Source organism: Eimeria necatrix, genomic scaffold (genome assembly GCF_000499385.1).
Source record: "Eimeria necatrix Houghton genomic scaffold, Enh_scaff2, whole genome shotgun sequence".
In the NCBI taxonomy this organism is placed as follows: Eukaryota; Apicomplexa; class Conoidasida; order Eucoccidiorida; family Eimeriidae; genus Eimeria; species Eimeria necatrix.
Window position 1 is genome coordinate 1 of NW_013652627.1, and position 14,525 is coordinate 14,525.

The 14,525-nt window shown below is 55.7% G+C and overlaps 1 protein-coding gene across 1 annotated transcript; it reads left to right on the forward strand.

The window, feature by feature from the left end:
• Positions 1–1,303: 1,303 nt before the first annotated feature.
• On the forward strand, positions 1,304–13,091 carry ENH_00040660 (hypothetical protein, conserved; the record flags this gene model as incomplete). Its single annotated transcript, XM_013579850.1, has 23 exons — positions 1,304–1,357; positions 1,484–1,579; positions 1,658–1,738; positions 1,961–2,036; positions 2,309–2,379; positions 3,938–4,021; positions 4,137–5,093; positions 5,995–6,056; positions 6,299–6,385; positions 6,627–6,892; positions 7,109–7,315; positions 7,582–7,769; positions 8,009–8,341; positions 8,531–8,854; positions 9,123–9,246; positions 9,457–9,528; positions 9,772–9,887; positions 10,085–10,192; positions 10,422–10,518; positions 10,827–11,287; positions 11,953–12,165; positions 12,568–12,675; positions 12,963–13,091. 23 exons carry the CDS (start codon positions 1,304–1,306, stop codon positions 13,089–13,091), a joined length of 4,314 nt encoding a protein of 1,437 aa, XP_013435304.1.
• Positions 13,092–14,525: the final 1,434 nt, after the last annotated feature.

Genomic DNA, 14,525 nt, shown 5'->3' on the forward strand with positions numbered 1-14,525 from the left:
AGCAGCAGCAGCAGCAGCAGCAGCAGCAGCAGCAGCAGCAGCAGCAGCAGCAGCAGCAGCTCACGCCTGTTGGGAGATCTGTACTTGGCCCCATAGGGAAAGAGAATGTGGGGTTTGCCTTTGGGGGTATAAAGGGGAAAGCCAATGGGGGACTTGAGGGAATACCTCAAACCCTTTTCTAAACCCTCGACCCGCAGCGACATCTCCAAACCCTAAACCCTAAACCCTAAACCCTAAACCCTAAACCCTAAACCCTAAGCCTAACCCTCGGGCCTGCTCGGGGAGGCCGGGCTGGGCAGTTGCGCCAACAGGCGCGCGCCAGCCGCAGAAGATTTCGAAGCTCAGAAATTAGGGTTTAGGGTTTAGGGTTTAGGGTTTAGGGTTTAGGGCCCAGGGTTTGAGGCCTAGGGTTTGGAGTTCCGTAAGAAGCAGATAGCGTCGCACATAAGCTGCTGTAAAATTTGAAATACAACATTTGATGTTTAGGGTTTAGGGTTTAGGGTTTAGGGTTTAGGGTTTAAGCTGGATGAGCGCATGCGACGAAAAAGCCCCTAGTCGCTGGCAGGTCAGTCCGGGTTTAGGGTTTAGGGTTTAGGGACTAGGGTTTAGGGTTTAGCGTTAGCAGCACAAATAAATTAGTGTATTTTTGACACATTAAGCAGCTGTTAGCTTTTGACTTTGAGTTTTTAATCCCAAGGCTTAAACCCTAAACCCTAAACCCTAAACCCTAAACCCTAGACGCGCTGGAGGCCCCCGTTGCCTTGTCTTCCGTCTGTGTCTTTCGTTTGACAGGGCCCTGACCTCCAAACCCTAAACCCTAAACCCTAAACCCTAAACCCTAAACCCTAAACCCTAGCTCTGGGCCTTCAATCTCCGCTCTTTGCGCGCGGCATCCCGTGCAGCAGTGGCTTCTGCTTGCTAGCTGGTTCCTCGGGAGCTAGGGTTTAGGGTTTAGGGTTTAGGGTTTAGGGTTTACAGGATGTTTGAGGGGGGCTTCTGGGGCCTCGCCATTTTCCTCCTAACCCTCTTGTGGTGTTTTGTCCATTACTATTATCTGCCCATTCCGGAGCGGCGCCCGCAGACTCCCCCCAAGAAGTAAACCCTAAACCCTAAACCCTAAACCCTAAACCCTAATCCTAAACCCTAAACCCTAGGAGCTGGAGCTGCATTGCCAAGGGGCTGGGCAGACGTCTCCGCGCAGCAGCGCCGCCAAATGTGTAGTGGCGAATAAGATGCAGTCAGGGTTTAGGGTTTAGGGTTTGGGGTTTAGGGTTTAGGGTTTAGGGTTTGGGGTTTTGGTTTTATGTGCGTTGTGCGGCCTAGGCATAAGAACATCGTCTCTTTAAACCTGAAAGGCGTAAGGCAAACCTCTCTTCTTCTTGAGGGTTTAGGGTTTGGCGTTTTTGTCGTGTCAAGACCCATCTAGGGTTTAGGGTTTAGGGTTTAGGGTTTAGGGTTTAGGGTTTAGGGTTTGTGGGCGCAGACTCTCTTCAACCCGAGTGACCTGAAACTGCGCGCCTCTGAAGTTGAGCCCTTCTTGAAGCTATGCGAGACCTTCGCCGTCTACACAGTGACCCAGGTAGGCTAGGGTTTAGGGTTTAGGGTTTAGGGTTTAGGGTTTAGGGTTTAGGGTTTAGGGTTCGGGGTTTCTGCTCAGGTCGCCGATGACGCAGAAGAAGATGCCATCAGGAAGGCGCTTAACGAATGCGGCGCCTTGGACAGAGGGCTTAAGGAGCACGTAGGGTTTAGGGTTTAGGGTTTAGGGTTTAGGGTTTAGGGTTTAGGGTTTGGCGGTTATAGCAGCGCGTGGACAACTTCTGTTGAAGCAGTGCAGTGCGTGACTTCCTTGACCTGCAGTGTTTAGCGTCTGCATCTAGGGTTTACTGTCAAGGGTCTAGGGTTTAGGGTTTAGGGTTTAGGGTTTAGGGTTTAGGGTTTAGGGTTTAGGGTTTTGCTGCAGCGCATCATGTTCTGCGACACAAGCCCAGGGGCGGTCGCCATGGTCCGTCAGCTGCAGCCTCATCTGCACCTTGAGAGTAAACCCCAAACCCTAAACCCTAAACCCTAAACGCTAGTAAACCCCAAACCCTAAACCCTAAAAACCTAAACCCTAAACCCTAAGCACTGGCGGAGTCTGAAGGCGGACTTCGCAGCGTAAACCCTGCGTTGTCTTAAACCCTAAACCCTAAACCCTAAACCCTAATTTTCCGAAGCGCAGCTAGGCCGAGCTGCATTTTGCGAGTGGGTGCAGCATGGCCAGCTAGGGTTTAGGGTTTAGGGTTTAGGGTTTAGGGTTTTGGCGCTGCAGCTGACGCGTGGGTCTCGGAGCAGCTGAAAGGCAAAATCGCTGATGTGCGCACAGCCAAGGAGGGCCTTCAGGTAAACCCTAAACCCTAAAACCCTAAACCCTAAAACCCTAAACCCTAAAACCCTAAACCCTAAACCCTAGCTCTAGCTGCTAACCCTAGTTCGAAACCCGCAACAGTTTCTAAAACCCTAGCGAGGGCCCCGAGTGGGGTTACTTGCCCTCGTAGAAGAGCTCAAACCCTAAACCCTAAACCCTAAACCCTGATCTTCAAACCCTAAACCCTACTGCTGCTCCTATCTTATTATATAGGGGTTCTTTTGCTCTTTAGCGTCTGCTGGCTTGCTGCTGCTCGGTTTGCTGCTGCTGCTGCTGCTTCTGACAGAGGCATTCCTTCTTCTACATCTGCTGCTGCTGCTGCTGCTGCACGTGCTGCTGCTACCACTGCATATGCTGCTGTCGCTGCTGCTACACGTGCTGCTGCTGCTACATGTGCTGCTGCTGCTACGTGTGCTGCTGCTGCTACATGTGCTGCTGCTGCTACATGTGCTGCTGGTGGTGCGTTTTAATGTGCTGCTGCTGCTGCTGCTGCTAGATGTGCTGCTGCTGCTGCAGTTGCTGCAGCGGCTGCCGCATGCGTACTGTGGCTGTTGCGTCTACACATGCTGCTGCTGCTTCTTTTGCTGCTGCTGCTGTTTGCTGCTGCTGCTGCTTGCTGCTGCAGCACTACTTGACTGCCATGGAAAGCAGCAGCGCTGCTGAGGCGTAGCGGCTGTGCTGCTGTTGTTCGCTCATGAGGGTTTAGGGTTTAGGGTTTAGGGTTTGCCTTCGGTGGTTGGCTTCGCGGCCTCTCGTTCTATTTCCTGAGACTGCCAATTTTTTCTTTTTGCCAAACCAAACCCTAAACCCTAAACCCTAATTTTCAAACCCTAAACCCTACGGGGTCTCAAGCAGCGGAAGTCCAGTAGTGAAGCAACGGCAGAAGGCGTAGCGCCCGAACCACAAGGGTTTAGGGTTTAGGGTTTAGGGTTTACTAGATTCCGAGGTTTGGCCTTTAGGGTTTAGGTTTCAGTGTCTAGGGTTTTGGGTTTGTGCTCAAAGAGGTTCTAGGGTTTAGGGTTTGGGGTTTAGGCACCAGAGGGAGGATTTAGGGCTTAGGGTTAAGGATCAAGGGTTTGAAGGGCCAGTTCACCACTGAAACCCTAAACCCTAATTAAGGGTTTGCGCGGACTCTCCATAACAGAGCGTTGCTGCTGGCCGGTCCGAGGTCTTCAGGGTTTAGGGTTTAGGGTTTAGGGTTTCGGGTCTGGAACCCCTCTTTGCAGCGAGTACCGTCTCTGGAGTTGAGCTGAAAAATGCCAAACGGCTTCATAGTTTGAATTTTAGGGTTTATGGTTTAGGGTTTAAGGCTTGGGGTTTAGGGTTTAGGGTTTAGGGTTTGGAATGGCTCTTGCGAGACATGAACAGCTGCCCCCCAACAGCCAGGGCCTCGCATGTCAGACCCTAAACCCTAAGCCTTAAACCCTCATTGCAGATTGCAGTGTTTTAAGGGTTTAGTTTAACACTTTTTGTTTTAAAGCTTCAGGCTTAGGGTTTGGGCTTAGGGTTTAGGGTTTAGGGTTTGGTGTTTAGGTATTGGTCGGTATCGGGGCCCCCGTGAGGGGTAGCAGCAACAGCAGCAGCAGCAGCAGCAGCAGCGGCAGCAGTGGGATAACAGTATTTCCTTTTCTTGCCCATGCTGCAGCAGCTGCTGCAGCGGCAGCAGCTGCAGCGGCAGCAGCTGCTGCAGGCGTTCCGGCCATTGTTGCTGCTGCTGCTGCTGCTGCTGCAGACAGCAGCAGCAACGCAGGACGCAGACGTCAACGACTGGCTGCTGCAGACAGCAGGACCGGTGCAGCAGCTGCTGCTGGGGCCTCCCGCTCCAGCACCCGCAGCAGCAGCAGCAGCAGCAGCAGCAGCAGCAGACACAGCAGCAGAAGCAGCAGATTGGACTGCTGTTGCTGTTGCAGCAAGAGGAACAGTTTCAAGTCTGCATCCAGTTACTGGAGAGCTGCGGTGGCGGCTGCTGCTGGGCGACTGCAGGCAAGTGCTGCAGCAGCAGCAAGTGGGGCCGCTGCTGCTGCTGCTGGCAGCAGTAAGCCACCCGCTCTCAGAAGCTGCAGCAGCAGAAGCAGCAGCAAAGCCTGCAGCAGCAGCAGGAACGCTGCATGCAATTGACCTCAGAAACGGGGTGCTGCTGTGGAAGGCGGGGGACGACATCACCAGTTTTGCTGCTGCTGCTTCCGGTCCAAACGCAGCAGCAGCAGCAGCAACAGCAGCAGCAGCAGCAGCAGCAGCAGCAGCAGAAGCTTTCTTTGTCGCTGCCCTCACCCCAAGGGGGCTGGAGACGCGAGATGCTGTTTCGGGCCGTATCTTGTGGACCCAGCCCCTCAGCAGCAGCAGCAGCAGCAGCAGCAGCAGCAGCAGCAGCAGCAGCAGCGGCAGCAGCAGCAGCGACAGCAGCAGCAGCAGCAACGGCAGCAGACCACTTGGCCTTGTGCCTGTGCAGCAGCAGCAGCAGGGGAATGCCTCTCAGGCCATCTTTTGTGTGCTGCAGCAGCAGAGCAGCAAGAGCCCAGTCAGCAGCAGCTGCTACCACGCCTGGAACGGGCAGCAGCAGCAGCAGCAGCAGCAGCAACAGCAGCAGCAGCAGCAACAGCAGCAGCAGCAGCAAGAGGGGCCTGACGCCGCAGAAGCTGTTCACATCGAGCATCTTGAGGACAATTGTTTCGCTCTAACAAATGAATCCGTGAGAAAGGTCTTGGGGTTCAGGGTTTAGGGTTTAGGGTTTAGGGTTTAGGGTTTAGAGTTTAGGGTTTAGGGGTTCTTTTGTATTCAGGGCGCAGCCTCTCTCCCTTTGTCTGCTGCTCTTTTCATATTCATTTTCGCCTTTTTATTTTTATTTTTTATTTTGTGGGCTCAGCAGCAGCAGCAGCAGCAGCAGCAGCAGCGGCAGCAGCAGCAGCAGCAGTTACAGCAGCAGCAGCAGCAGCTGCTGCTCCTGCTGCTGCCACAGCTGTTTTTGTCATCGTTTCTGATGCTGCTGTGTTTGCTGCTGCTGCTGCTGCAGCAGCTGCTGTTAGCGCAGCTGCTGCCGCAGTCGCATAGCAGCAGCTCCTGCTGCAGCTGCTGCTTTTGCTGCTGCTGCACTTTGTTTTGCTGCAGCCGCTGCTGCCACAGTCGCTGCTGCTGCTGCTGCTGCTGCTGCTGCCTTTGTCTGCAGCATCTCTACTTGCTGCGTTTGTCTCGGGAGGGTTCTGTAGCTGCCTCGCAAACCCTAAACCCTAAAACCCTAAACCCTAAAACCCTAAACCCTCGCCTGCTGCCTCTGGGCAGCTGCACAGCTCTAGTTGGCTCTGCGCTTGTGCGCTTTGAAGAGGGTTTGGGCTTCACAACCAAGCAAATTGAGGTAAGGGTTTAGGGTTTAGGGTTTAGGGTTTAGGGTTTAGGGTTTAGGGTTTCATGGCACGGCATGTCAGCAGCGTGGGGCCCACGGGAGATCCCGGTTTGTGCTGCAGCAGTAAGGGTTTAGGGTTTAGAGCTTAACTTCTAGGGTTTAGGGTTTAGGGCTTAGCTTCCAGGGTTTAAGGTTCAGGGTTTAGGGTTTAGGGTTTAGGGTTTAGGGTTTAGGGTTTAGGGTTTGCCCTTAGGGGGTGTCGGGTGAAGAGTGGATTCTCACGCCTTTACGAAAAAACGACAAGGGACAGGACAGGTAACTCCAAACCCTAAACCCTAAACCCTAAACCCTTAAGCTGTTTTAAAACATGTCTTTTCGACCAGCGACTGTGCAACAGCAGCAGCAGCAGCAGCAGCAAGTGCAGCAGCAGCACCACCACCAAATGCCGCTGATTTAGCTGCTGCTGGTTTAGGGGCTGCAGCAGCGGGAGCTGGCTTTCATTCCGTCAAACCCTAAACCCTAAACCCTAAACCCTAAACCCTCGGGACTTTGCGCAGGGCCGTGGTTGCTGTGAGGGTTTCTGACGGTCGCATTGAATCTAAATTGGTGGACCTTCAAACTTTCAAGGAGACTCCGTTCCTCACGTAAGGGTTTAGGGTTTAGGGTTTAGGGTTTAGGGTTAAGGGTTTAGGGTTTAGGGTTTTTGAGTTCGAGTGAGGCTTGCCGTAGAGGGTAGCTCAGGCGTCGCGACTGCACCAGCAGCAGCAGCAGTGACAGCGAAGCAGCAGCAGGCCCTGCAGCAGCAGCAGCAGCAGCAGGCGCTGAAGCAGCAGCAGCAGCAGCAGCAGCAGCAGCAGCAGGTGCGGCGTGTGGGGTTCTGTGCAGGGAGCAGCTGCCAACAGCAGCAGCAGCAGCAGCAGCATGGGCGGGCGTGGGTGTGTCCCCTTGGGGCCAGCGGGCTGCATCGGCGTTGGCCTTTGCTGCTGCTGCTGGTCCGCAGCAGCAGCAGCAGCAGCAGCTGCTGCTGCTGCTCTCAGACTTCTCGCTGCTGCTGCTCAGCAAAGGCCAGGGAGTCGCCTGGATTAGAGAAGAGGGTTTAGGACTCATCAGCGCAGCTGCTGTTGGTTTGCTGCCGGCGGTTGGAGACGGAGGTTTGTCAAACCCTAAACCCTAAACCCTAAACCCTAAACCCTAAACCCTTGAGTGTAAGTCGAACGACGAGCGCTGTACACTGCAGGGCGCCAATTGGTTAGTGGCCGCCATCTCCTTGCTTGCATGTGTAAACGCGAATTAGGGTTTAGGGTTTAGGGTTTAGGGTTTGGGGTTTGGGATTTAGGGTTTTGCGTGTGATGGGCCTGGCGCTGCAGAGGACGAGGCAGCAGCGGAAGCTGCTGCTGGGCATGGCCTCGTGCGAGCAGCAGCAGCAGCAGCAGCAGAGGCAGCAGCAGCAGCTGCTGCTGTGGCTGCTGGTGTCGGCGGTGCTGCAGTTGATGCTGCTGCTGCGCTTGTCTTGAAGGGTGTAAACTTTGTTGCTTCTTTTCTTGGCAGAGGAGAAGAACATCTCCCAGTGACTGGTCAGGCGAGGGTTTAGGGTCTAGGGTTTAGGGTTTAGGGTTTAGGGTTTAGGGTTTAGGGTTGAGGGCTTTGGGTTACAGATACAGGGTTTACGGTGTGAGGGCTCCTGCCTTTGCTTTTGCTCCTGTGGAACACAGTGGCAGTGGTGTTCGCGCTTTATAGCCTAGGGTTTAGGGTTTAGGGTTTAGGGTTTAGGGTTTAGATCTTAGGGTTTAGGGTTTACGGTTAAGGGTTCAGGATTGGGGTTTGGGGATTGTTTGTTCAGCAGCAGGCCCCAGCATTTTGTCTTCACGATTTAATTTCAAGTTGTCTGCTGCTGCGAAGCTGCAAGCTCTGGGTCTGCAGCAGCAGCAGAAGCAACAGCAGCAGCAGCAGCAGCAGCAGCAAGAGCAGCAGCTTCTGGCAGCAGAAATGCAGGCTAAGCGCAAGGCCCAGCTCTTTGGTTGGCGCAATGTCATCGTTGCTGCGAACTGCAACAACAAGGCATGCACCTAGGGTTTAGGGTTTAGGGTTTAGGGTTTAGGGTTTAGGGTTCACGCCCTAGGGTTTGGGACTTAGGGTTGACGTTACATCTTCGCTGCTGCTGCAAGTCCCAGCCTGAAGACAACAGTGTGTAGGGTCTAGCGCTTACAGTTTGGGGTTTAGGGTTTAGGGTTTAGGGTTTAGGGTTTATGGCTTGTTGCACTGCTCAGGTGTATGGGTTGCACGCGGCTACGGGTTTGCTGCTGTGGCAGCTGCAGCTTCCGAGCAGCAGCAGCAGCAGCAGCAGCAGCAGCGGCGCACTTTGCTGCTGTTTGAATCAGCTGCAGAGCAGCAGCAGCCACCTGGCTGCCCGCGCAGCTGCAAACGGCAGGGCCAACTGGGGAGCCCCTGAAGGCCACTGCAGCAAAGACAGAACTAAGCAGCAGCAGCAGCAGCAGCAGCAGCAGCAGCAGCAAGTTTGCGACTGGCAGCTGGTGTCTCTTGAGCTTGTTGGGCCGCATAAGGCGACTGTCTTTGTTGCTCTTGTTAATCAGAAGCTGCAGGTGCTTTATCTGTGCTTTTGTTGCTGCTGTTGACGTGGCTGCTGCTTTTGCTGCTGCTGCTGCTGCTGCTGCTGCTGCTGCTGTTGGAGCGGGCGCTCCTGCAGCCTTTCAAAGCCTGAGCGCCAACCCCTAAACCCTAAATCAGCGTATAAGCTGGACCCTCTTGTTGTGGCTGTGCTGCTGCTGCAGGAGACGGAGCTGCTGTGGATCGACCTGGGCAGAGGGCTGGTCCAGCAGCTGCAGCACGTGAAGTTTGCTGCTGCTGCAGTTATCCCGCTGCAGCAGCTGGAGCTGCAGGACGCAGCAGCAGCAGCGGCTAGTGCTGGCGTCTCTGCTGCTGGGAAGGCGGACGCCCAGGCACCAGATTTGCTGCTGCAGCGGCTGCAGCACAGCAGCAGCGCCGTGCTGCTGCTCCGGAAGCAGCAGCAAAAACACCAGTCGGAGCAGCAGCTGCTGCTGTCTCTAGCAGACCCGCAGCAGCAAATTGTTGCTTCTGGAGAGGTTACTGAGCAGGTTGGTAGTGGCCCAGTGGCAGCATCTGGATGCAGTTTAGTTTTCAGGGTTTAGGGCTTCGGGTTTAGGGTTTAGGGTTTAGGGTTTAGCGCTCTGCCCCAAGTCCAGTGGCAGCTTCGATGCGAAACTATCAAACAATTTGGCTTGGAGTCATCTTAGCCTGTAGGAATTAGAATTCTGGGTTTATAATTTGGGGTTTAGGGTCTAGGGCTAAGGGTTTAGGGTTTAGGGTTTAGGGTTTAGGGTTTAGGGTTTAGGGTTTGCACAGATTCCCCTACCTCTGGCGCACCTGCTGACTTCGCGACTTTCTTTTTACATCGTCGACGAATGCAGCAGCCAGGTCGAAGGGTTTGCGGTGCTGCCTCTGTCCGACACAGTGGAGCAAACCACCAGTGAGGGTTTAGGGTTTAGGGTTTAGGGTTTAGGGTTTGGGAGGTGGGGCTGAACACGCGGGGCAGGCAAGCCAGGCGTATACTTGCATCTTGCGTACATGCGCAGTTCCTCAATTATTCTTGAAGCCTAGGGTTTAGGGTCTAGGGCTTCGAGCCTAGGGTTAAGGGTTTAGGGTTTAGGGTTTAGGGTTTGAGGCTTGGTGTTTACAGGGGAGACTGTGAAGATGGGGACTTTGGTCGCGTGGTCTCTGGACTTCGCATCACAGAAGCAGACTGTTCTCAGTGAGTCCTAAACCCTAGCAGCTCTAAACGCTAAACCCTAAAACCTCCGAACTCTAAACCCTAGCAGCTCTAAACCCTAAACCCTGGCGGCTCTAAACCCTCAACACTGGGAATGGCAGTAGTTGTACAGTAAGGGGGCGCTCACGTCCGTAATGCTGCTGGTTTGAGCAAGGCGGTCCGCGCGGAAAAAATTAGGGTTTAGGGTTTAGGGTTTAGGGTTTAGGGTTTAGGGTTTGTGTGCAGCTACGGCGGGCTCCATGCATCGGTCGCTGCAGCAAGTGCCCGTCTTTGTGCATGCTGATGTTTCTGTGGGGTATAAGCACATTGACCCGAACCTTTTGGCTGTTGTGACTGCTGACGTAAGTAGGGTTTAGGGTTTAGGGTTTAGGGTTTAGGGTTTAGGGTTTAGGCCTCGCATGGAGAGTTTGTTTTGAGCCGTGTGCGGTTTAGCCCCTCCCCGTCATCGCACGGGGGGTGCACGCTATATGAGGGTTTCCACCTAGCGTTTGGGGTTTAGGGTTTAGGGTTTAGGGTTTGGGGTTTTGAGTGTTCGCAGGAGGGTTTAGGGGGAGCACTTACGCTACACCTTCTAAATACCGTCTCTGGAGAAATGGCCCATCAGCAAGTTCTCCCCGCGGGGGCGTCCAAGCCCCTCCTCATTGCTGTACGATTTAGGGTTTAGGGTTTAGGGTTTAGGGTTTAGGGTTTGATACTTGGCGCCGCCTTGCCACACGGCTGTTGAGATGGGCTCACCTGGTGCTCCTGGCTGTTGTGGAAGCTGGTGTTTGGGGTTGGGCCGCGTGGTCGAGTACTTAGGGTTTTGACTTCGTGTTTAGCGTCAAGGGTTTAGGGTTTAGGGTTTAGGGTTTAGGGTTTGCGTGTGGCGGCATTAGGTGTGCGAGGACTCGGTGTACGTACACTTCTGGAACATTTTTGCTGCGCGCTTCGAGCTGCTAGTTGTAACTCTCACTGAGGACCGTCCCGACCCCGGTAAACCCTAAACCCTAAACCCTAAACCCTAAACCCGAAGTATTCAACGGGGTAGGCGCTAAGTTTGAATCGTAGGGGTTTAGGGTTTAGGGTTTAGGGTGTAGGGTTGGGGGTTGGCACTGCAGGGGTTTGGGGCTGAGGGTTTAGGGTCCAGGGTTTAGGGTTTAGTGCTGTTGACTGCGCGGCGACGCCTAGGGTCTACAGTCACGCCGCAGCGCCGCGGACCGAGTGCAGATGTTTGCTCAGCAGGGCTTAGGGTTTAGGGTTTAGGGTTTAGGGTTTAGGGTTTGTGGGGCTTCGCCGCGCAGGGCCCCTGGGCCTCATCTTCCCCTCTGCACGCCGCAGCCCCCACAAGTCCGGCTTTACTGTGGGCCGCCCCCTGGGGGCCTCCAGAAGCTACGCACTGCCCTGGGGGGCCTCCGCCCTGGGCCTCACGGCCACGGCCCAGGGGGTCACCCCTCGCGCCCTTCTGGTGGTGGGTCTGCCTACGCACTGGGGGGCCCCAGGGGGCCCCCGGGGCCCCAAGGGGCCCCCTGGCTCCCCGGAGCCCCAAGGGGCCCCCGGGGCCCCAAGTGGCCCCGGGGTGCCAGGGGTACCCCGGGGCCCCAAGGGGCCTCCGGGGCCCCAAGTGGTCCCGGGGAGCCAGGGGGTCCCCGGGGCCCCAAGGGGCCCCCGGCACTCCAAGGGGCCCCCGGGGAACCAAGGGCTCCCCGGGGAACCAAGGGGCCCCTTTGAGTCCCGGGGAACCAGGGGGCCCCCTGGGGACCCGGTGAACCAGGGGGCCCCTTGGGGCCCCGGGGGCCCCTGGGCCCCGGGGAACCAGGGTGTCCCACGGGGCCCCGAAGGCACCGCAGCGCCCCCTCTTAGCAGCGCCTTATCAGTTTCAGGGGCCCCCTGCGGGCCTCCAGGGATTTTTCGGGGCCTTTAGGGGCGATTAGAGGCACTGGGGGGTCTTTGGGGGGCCCCTAAGGGCCCTCAGGGGCCCTTGGGGGCCCTTAGGAGCCCTTGGGGGCCCTTAGGGGCCCTTGGGGGCCCTTAGGAGCTTTTAGGGGATTTGAGGGTCTTAGGGGCATCTAGGGGCACTGAGGGCACTGGGGGTATAAAAGGGTTTGTAAGGGTTTAGGGTTTAGGGTTTAGGGGCGGTTGAGAGAAAAGCTCCGAACTTGCAGCTGGGAAGCAGCAGCAAAGGGTTTAGCAGCTCGTTTCAGTGTGCTGGGGTGTACGTACACCCCAGCATGCGCTCAGGAGCTTGCTGCTGAGGGCTTGCGGGCCCCAGGGCCTAAGATTGAAGAGTTTAGGGTTTAGGGTTTAGGGTTTGTTTTTGGTGCTTGGGACTAGAGTTTAAGGCATAGGGCCTCGGGCTAAGGGTCAGCTTGAAGAGCCTGCTGCCTTTGCTGCTGCTGCTGCTGCTGCTGCTGCTGCTGCACTTCTCAGGCGAGCAGCAGCGCGCAGCAGATCCACATGTTGTCGACTCGTCTGGCGAGCGCCAAGCGCCCGTTGCCGGCTGCCGCTGCGGGCGCTGCAGCAGACGCTGCAGCAGCAGCAGCAGCAGCAGCAGAAGCTGCTGCTGCTGTGCCTGACAACGTCCCCCCCTACTCTCCCGTGCTGCACCTCCTCCCCACAGACACTCTCTCTCGCGACCGCACGGTGAGTGGCGCAGTTGAGGTGTCTGTACACCTCAGCTCCGTGGGGTGTACAGACAGCTCGTTGGCTGTTTAGTGGTGGGGTCTACGGCGCATGCGTTTGGGGCTTTTTAGCTTTTCCTTTACACACCAAAGCAGCGGTTTAGGGTTTAAGACTCAGGGTTGGGGTTTAGGGTTTGAGACGCACGGCGAGGGTTTGGGGTTTAAGGCTCAGGGGTAGGGTTTAGGGTTTGTGGCTGCACGAAGCCGGGTTTAGGGTCCAAAGCTCAGGCCTAGGGTTTAGGGTTTAAGGCTGAGGGCTAGGGTTTAGGGTTTAAGGCTGAGGGCTAGGGTTTAGGGTTTAAGGCTGAGGGCTAGGGTTTAGGGTTTAAGGCTGAGGGCTAGGGCTTAGGGTTTGTGGCTGCAGGTGCCCCAAGTTCGGGGGATACACGCGCATCCTTCGGAGAGAGAATCGACTTCTTTGGTTTTCGCCTTCGGCTTAGACCTCTTCTTTTCTCCTGCCCAGCCCGCCAGCGTCAGTCTAGGGTTTAGGGTTTAGGGTTTAGGGTTTAGGGTTCGGGCTGAGGGTTTAGGGTTAGGGACTGGGGTTCCGGGTTCAGGGCTTAGGGTTCGGGTTTAGGGTTCAAGGCTGGGGTTTGGGCTCAGGGTTAGGGTTTGGGGTTCAAGGTTCAGGCGTAAGGCCCAGGGTTAGGGTTTGGGGCTGGGGTTTAGAGTTAGGGTTTAGGGTTAGGGTTTAGGGTTAGGGTTTAGGCTCGGACTTGAGGCTGTTCAGGCTCGCGGTTTTCTGTTTTTGCTTCGCAGGGCTTTGACACGCTTTCCCCATCCTTCCCGTTCTCTTCTTTGCTGCTTGCCTTTGCTGCTCTCATTGCTGCAGCAGCAGCAGCAGATTACACTCAAAAGAAAAATGCACTTAGCGCGAAGTGGGCGTGAGTGCATGCGCCGAAGCTGTCTGTACACCCCAAGCTGCCTATACACCCCAACCTGCCTATACACCTAAAGCTGCCTATACACCCCAACCTGCCTATACACCTAAAGCTGCCTATACACCCCAACCTGTCTATACACCCCAAGTGCAGTGCGCAGAGCAAAACTACAACTTTGCTTTCTTTACTGCAGCTAGCCCTAAACCCTAAACCCTAAACCCGCAATTTGCCGAGGGTTTAGAACGAAGGGTTTGCACCTAACGTTTAAGGGTTTAGGGTTTACGCCTAAGGTAGGGCTACGCGGCTAAGAGCTGAGGGTTTACGCTTAGAGCTGCTAGCCTGGGGTTTAGGGTTTGCAGTTGGGGTTTAGGGTTTAGAGCCGAAAGAGCCAAAGGCAGCGACAAGCCCCTCCTGGCAGGCCCCACTAGGTGCAGCTAGCTAGCCACAGCTAGCCAGTCAGATGCTAGCCACATGGCTAGCTGCTGCAGGCGGCTGGCCACGCTCCGCCAATAACAGCTAGCAAATTGCAGCTAGCTAGCCATGGCGAGCTTGTGCTGGCTAGCCAGCCACAGCCAGCTAGTCGCAGCTAGCTAGCCATGGCTAGCCCCTGCTAGCCAGCCAGTCACAGCTAGCTAATCGCAGCTAGCTAGCCATGGCTAGCCTGTGCTGGCTAGCCAGCCCCAGCCAGTAGTAGGGCCCAGCTAGTTGGCCGGAGCTAGCTCAGCGCCTAGCCAGCTAGCCCGAGCCAGCTGCGGCGGCTAGCTAGCTTTGGCTTGCTGCCACAGCTAGCTAGCCACTGCTCCTGAGGTGTGTACCTTTTCATATATAGCAACTGATCTGCCACTGAGTCCATCTTTTGAACTGGCCAAGAGAATGGGCCGTTGGCAAGGTCACCGCGTCGGCTGCGGCCTCAGGTGTACGTACACTGCGGCGCCCAGCCAAAGGCAGCAGCCTAGCCAGCTAGCCACAGCTAGCTGCAGCTAGCTGCAGCTGGCTGCAGCTAGCTGCAGCTAGCTGCAGCTTCCCAGTGGCTAGCTAAGGCGAGCAGCAGCAAGCCGACCCCCAGCCACACTGATCGCTCTGGGGCGTTTTGGTGCAGCTCCCGCCGAAGGCTTCACCTGCAGATTTAGGCTTAGGGTTTAGGGTTTAGAGTCTGGGGTTGAGGGTTAAGGGTTTAGGGTTTAGGGTTTACAGCCTGCAGGATGTGGTGTGGGAGCGCCAACAGCCTTCAATGGCCCCCCACTGCTGTCTGCCGTCGCCGCAGAAGCACCGCGGCAGATTAGCCTTAAACCCTAAACCCTAAACCCTAAACCCTAGAAATCAAACCACTGGATAGCTAGTTATTTTTTGCACTTTTCAGGGGCCGTTTTCGTAAGTCCTAGACACTAAACCCTAAACCCTAATCTCGGGGTGGTCTGGTCTCTGTCGCCGCGCTTCCTTC